The sequence below is a fragment of the Notolepis coatsorum genome, assembly GCF_963971535.1.
Source record: "Notolepis coatsorum genome assembly, chromosome: 5".
In the NCBI taxonomy this organism is placed as follows: domain Eukaryota; kingdom Metazoa; phylum Chordata; class Actinopteri; order Aulopiformes; family Paralepididae; genus Notolepis; species Notolepis coatsorum.
Genome location: NC_140169.1, coordinates 138,869,389 through 138,875,388, shown reverse-complemented (window position 1 = coordinate 138,875,388; position 6,000 = coordinate 138,869,389). Strand labels below are relative to the sequence as shown.

The following is a 6,000-nucleotide window of genomic DNA, read 5'->3' as shown; positions in this document are numbered from 1 at the left end:
AGAAGAGAGGATGGGATGGGAGGGGAGAGGAGAGGTGAGGAGGGGAGGGGAGAGGAGAGGAGAGGAGAGGAGAGGAGAGGAGAGGAGAGGAGAGGAGAGGAGAGGAGAGGAGAGGAGAGGAGAGGAGAGGAGAGGGAAGAAAGGAAGGGAGAGGAGAGGAGAGGAAGGGAGTGAGGAGAGGTGAGGAGAGGAGAGGGAAGGAAGGGAGGTGAGGAGATGAAGGGGATATAGGAGAGGAGAGGAGAGGAGAGGAGAGGAGAGGAGAGGAGAGGAGAGGAGAGGAGAGGAGAGGAGAGGGAAGAAAGGAAGGGAGAGGAGAGGAGAGGAGAGGAAGGGAGTGAGGAGAGGTGAGGAGAGGAGAGGGAAGGAAGGGAGGTGAGGAGATGAAGGGGATATAGGAGAGGAGAGGAGAGGAGAGGAGAGGAGAGAGGAGAGGAGAGGAGAGGGAAGAAAGGAAGGGAGAGGAGAGGAGAGGAAGGGAGTGAGGAGAGGTGAGGAGAGGAGAGGGAAGGAAGGGAGGTGAGGAGATGAAGGGGATATAGGAGAGGAGAGGAGAGGAGAGGAGAGGAGAGGAGAGGAGGGGGATATAGGAGAGGAGGGGAGGGTAGAGGGAGTGAGGCAGGTCAAGGCATGCTATACAGATTCTGCCTTGCTTTGACATGGTTGAGGCTAGACTCTTAGCTGTGACATAAAACACAACCTTTCAATGGCAACATGTCTGCAGCGGATATATGGTATATTTTGTGAAAACAATAACACCGTTTCTCAAAAATATCTTGGCCAAAGATAACACAGCATTCTATTCCATACAGTGAGCATGTCTGTCAGGGTATTGGCATACGGTAGCATTCCTCAACCCATGAAAGCTTTCGATTATGTTCAGTATGTAAAAATTCTATTCAGAGAGGCACAATATTGTATAATATAATATAAGTTCTACTTACTTATAATATACAATATAAGTGCTGAGAAAGTAATTCTACATGAGTTGTGCATGTGTGCCTTCTAGAATTCAAGTTTGCACAGTGGTTGCTCACTTTTTGGTGATTTATTTAAATTTAGGGCACATTGACATTTCCTAAAGATTCCACAGAATTACAACTGATATATTGTACATTGTGAACAGTGGTGTAGAGGCAGAATAAATGCCTGGTAAATAGTATTTTGTTTTATTTCCTCAAAAATACCCTATTTCCATGTAACTTGCATTAATCTTTGTTGTTATGATTGTTTGGTTTGACGGAACAAGATACCGTGATTTATTTGGAGAAATATGGAGAAGTACATGTTCAAAAATAAACTTTTCATTCATTCATTCGATCTGGGGACAAATTGCCATATTCTACACCATAAACTATCATCTTAAAAAAAAGTGTGTAAAACTCTACTTTACAAATAAAAAGATGGCTAATCTTGAGTTTAGGTGGAATTACGGTACCCTCCACTAAAAGACATGCATGGTAGGCAGGGACTACAGATGAAAACTAGCTCATTAGCCAATTCTGGCACATTTACATTGATGTGGAAACTGAAGATGTTGAGTAATGTGCACTGTCCACCATGGGTAAAAAAATATATAAATAAACTACAGGTGTATCCCTGACAGTGAAAGAGTATGTGTGTAATGCTAGTACCTACCTTCAGGGTCCAGTAGCCTTTCAATGGCCAGCTGTTCTTTAGCCACAGTGAAGGCGTGGTCCAGCCTCTCCACAGGACTCAGAGCGACCACCTGCTCCCACCTGAACACACTGGGCCTGGGGGGAGACACACACAGCACAGCAGCAATGGTTAACAACCGAATGGACCGGTTAAAAAATCTGAACCAGGGTGATGATGATGGTACAACGCTCTGCTCACAGAAGCCATCTCAAACAGATCCCAGGTCTGTTGTACTGAAACACGGCTCTTCCACAAGAGCTCAGACACCTTGTCTTGTTTGTCTCGTCTTTTGTGTTGTCCTACTTAACTTTAACTGGGGTAATTTTATTGGGGGGGGGAGCTATTTTACTATTTATTTCGCTATTTGGGCACTTTTACACGGTCCCTGTGAGTCTATGGAACACCTCTGTAGGTTTTTTTATTAAATTTTTTTCTCAAAAAGGTTCATTGTTTTGTATTTCTAGTCAAGTACTCAAAGACAGCATTTTTCTACCTCAAGATCTTAAGCCGTTCTGAGGCTGGGCTCCAACCATTGTGTGGCCTGGTGGCCACTGCCACATTATTATGCAGCTGAGAAATCTCTGACATCACTGATATGCACATTTTCAGATGACTCAGTTCAGCGAGGGTGAATATTGTGAGGGGAATTGGAAGAATGCGCCAATATGAGAATTTGAGACATAGATCCTATTAATATAGGTCCACATGGCCGGGAAACTGCTGAATACTGGGAAAGGCCATTTATAAGATAGTACCCCTTTAAATTTTAAAATGTTATACTCTGTTTTTATAATTTTCGTTATTTCTATCGTTGTTATTATTATTGCTGTTGTCTCCCTGTGAAGTTCTGTTTATTATTATTATGGTTACTGTATTGTGTTGTTTTCATGTAAGAAAGAATAATATAAAAAAAAAAAAAAACAAGCTCAGACACCAGACCACTGTGGGACGCGTGTTGCTTTTTAACAGCGGAGCAGTGCAAGAATGTGACAATTTGACCATGTGACCGCGGCAACGCGGGAGAGCGGCAGTGCGGAAATAGGCTGTCTCTAAGACAAACTCTAACATTAACCAGCTCCTTAACAGCGCCTAAACTTAACCGTTCTAACCTTAACCAACTCCGAAACAATGCCTAACCTTAACCTTAACCATGCCTAACCTTAACCGGCGAAAGAATACACGTTAAAAAAAAAATCACGTTAAAAAAAAAAAATTTATGGGATTCGAACTCGTCAACAACGGACCGCAGGACCGCAGGACCGCTGCTCTGCCAGGTGAGCTGAAGCGCCGAATGAAAATCATGGCGGAAGCAAAGGCAGCACTGCTCCGCTGTTATTAAGCAATAGGCCTGTGGGACAAGACCTGGTGATGTCTGGCTGCCTCCTGATAACAGGCGTGTATGTTGGTATAAGCTCGGTTAGGTTGTGGTCTGATCCCCTCCTTAAAAGGAACACGCCAACATTTTGGGAAATTAGCTTACCGTCTTCTCCAGAGAGAGACAAGAAGGTAGATACCAGCGTTCAGTAGAAAACTATCTGGCTGCACGTTAGCCTAGCTTAGCACAATGAATGGAAGCGGACAGTGCCCGTTAGCCTAGGCATTGTACAACTAACACCTCTCCCGATGGCTAACCGGCACTGTCCGCTTCCATTCATTGTGCTAAGCTAGGCTAACGTGCAGCCAGATAGTTTTCTACTGAACGCACAGAGGGGAAACTGGTATCTATCTTCTTGTCTCTCTCTGGAGAAGTCGATAAGCTAATTTCCCAAAATGTTGGCGTGTTTCTTTAACATTTGCATACAGCAGGTCCAGGATCTTATTCTCTCTCTTGACATAACTTGAAGACCATTGATCGTGATGAATGACGCCGCGATGCAATTATAATAATGTATAACTTAATTTAGGCATCATTTAGAAACTTCATTTGTCCGGGGAACTCTTCTTTGCAACACACCCACACACTGTTTCATACTGTTGGCTACTGAGTAGCTGCACTGGAGCATGCTGGTGGCTCAGTGCCTTGCCAAAGGGCACCTCGACAGTAGCTGTTGAGCAATGCGAGAGAGGACAGTATTTCACTTCCCACTCAGACTCTTGTCCCAGCCAGTCCCAGCCCACTTCCTCTGACCTCTGGGCCTGTGGCTCTCAGCCTCAGGGGCTCCCAGGGGCTTGAAAGATGATTATGCGGGCTCATGAAGAGATATACAAATTCATAATCATATTTAAAATACCGTAGATGCCTTTTTCCTTCTTACTTTGAAGAGAAAATGATAATAGGCATTTTGCAGAGGCTGGTCATTTATTTGATACAAATGATAATGGACCCTGTCCTGCTGAAGTAGATTGATTGTTTGTGTCCTGTGGGCCTCCCTCCACACTTCTCCTTTCACCCTTTTCCACGGTTAGATGTCTTGGATGCTTTACAATCCGTTGATTCAAAAGGTTTACAGGTGAGGATCATTTAGAGCAGCGGTTCTCAAACTATGGGTCACGACCCAAAGTGGGGTCGTGGGTAGGTCGCGCATTGGCAAGTATGTTCCGGCAACATATTTTGGCTAAAATATGCCTCGTTTTATAAATGTGTATTGATAACATAGTGCTGTAATAAAAATGTCTAATAAATCAAGTTCAACAACGTGTGCTTTTATTTCGATATTCTTTAATTATTATTATTTTTGAATAAAAGGTTGAAATGAAATGAAAAAAGAAAAAAATGCAACGTCGTCCTTCTCTCTCGTTTGCCGTCTATAGCCCCGTCAGAGTCCTCCGTTCCGTCTGCTCACCGTGGGCTTTGTGGAGTGGTGTCCCTCCGCTCTCAGAGCCCCATGGACTAAAAGAAGGTTGAGAACATCCGCTCCAGATTCTACCACAGCGACTGAGCGTGTTGACGTTTTGGACAGATTTCTGCAGGACATTTGACAACACGCCTGTCTTGTGCACCGAGCACAGAGTGTCTTCCTGGGCCGGCCGGCGCGGCGTGCGTTTGAGTCCGATGGGCGTGGAATGTGTGTGTTCGCTGATCCACCTAAACCCTGTCCCTGGTCTAAACCAACACCGGCCCCTTTCACAGCCTGCAGGCCTCGCTCTGTGTGTGTGTGTGTGTGTGTGTGTGTGTGTGAGAGAGAGAGCGAACGCGCCAAGAACAAGGGGTTGTGGTAAAGGGGGAACACCCCGCTATCTCCCCACACACACACACACACACACGAATGGCGACCTGACAGGCGTAAACAGGGAGGGTCAAACTGTGTACACACATCAGGCAGGCACTGACCACCCCCACCCCCTCAGTGGACAACATGACCTTTCGCCAGTGACACGGACGGGATTAAAACACACACACACACACACACACACACACACACACACACACACACACACACACACAGGCTGTTCACCTGTTTTTGAACAGAGGTGGAAGGAGATATTATGTGGTCGGTCTCTCTCTCTCTCTCTCTCTCGGTCTCTCTCTCTCTCTCTCTGTCTGTCTTTTTCTTAATACTTCTTGTGATTTGACCTCTGTAGGTCCATCCAAAAAAAATAAAAGTCTTAATCATTTAAGCATGCACGCACACGCACACACACACACACACACCTAACATGTTGCAAGGAAATTTTTGCGCAGCATTATTATTAATATTAGTAGCAGAAAAAGGATGATTGGAGAAACTAGCTAGTCTTTGTTTCCTTCGAGTGGGATGAATGGGTTGCATCGGCGTCACGGAAAGTTCTCGGCCTTCATAGCCCTCCATAGTTCATACCGACCAATGTTGAACTGAGGAAATTAGGCCACTTTACTCGCCAAATGAGAGTATTTTTTACGTTTGGCGAGTGACACCGGTTCCTGACAGGGAGCGAGCGAGCGAACTAGAGACGAAATCGCGCGCGACACTGTCCTGATATGAGGCGGCGCGTGTCTGAGTGTGTCTGTGTGTGTGTGTGTGTTACCTGGAAGCACACGTGGGGGGGGCAAAGCAGCCTGCGATTCTTGACCAATAAAAAGTGTTTAGGGGCGGGACTCGGCCGCGTAATCGCTCAACTAGAGACACAGCGAGCGAATATCTGAGGGGTGGACGACATCGCTGCTCAGTTCGCTGTCGCTCGCGGCAGGTCAGGATAGTCTGATTGAAACTAATACATTTTAATCATTTTCGCAATCACGCTCGCTCGCGTCGCTGCCTGTCAGGAAGGGGTGTGATTCATGAAGACCACTCGCCAGTCTGGCGAGTTGACAGTGCCACGAGAGCACTGCACAAGACCCGCGGACATATATAATGTTTAATAAAAGTTCCCGCAGTACTGGCCAACCCGCAGACATATATAATGTTTAATAAAAGTTCCCGC

General features: G+C 45.7%; 1 protein-coding gene across 1 annotated transcript in view; it reads right to left on the bottom strand.

Moving 5' to 3' along the window:
• Positions 1-6,000, bottom strand: part of LOC311228381 (utrophin-like) — a gene marked incomplete at its 3' end in the record, with an annotated part of 82,468 nt that overhangs the window by 29,229 nt on the left and 47,239 nt on the right. The window contains exon 7 of the mRNA XM_084314289.1: positions 1,639-1,754. Within this exon, the coding sequence (XP_084170415.1) occupies positions 1,639-1,754 (116 nt within the window). The remainder of the gene's footprint in view (positions 1-1,638; positions 1,755-6,000) is intronic.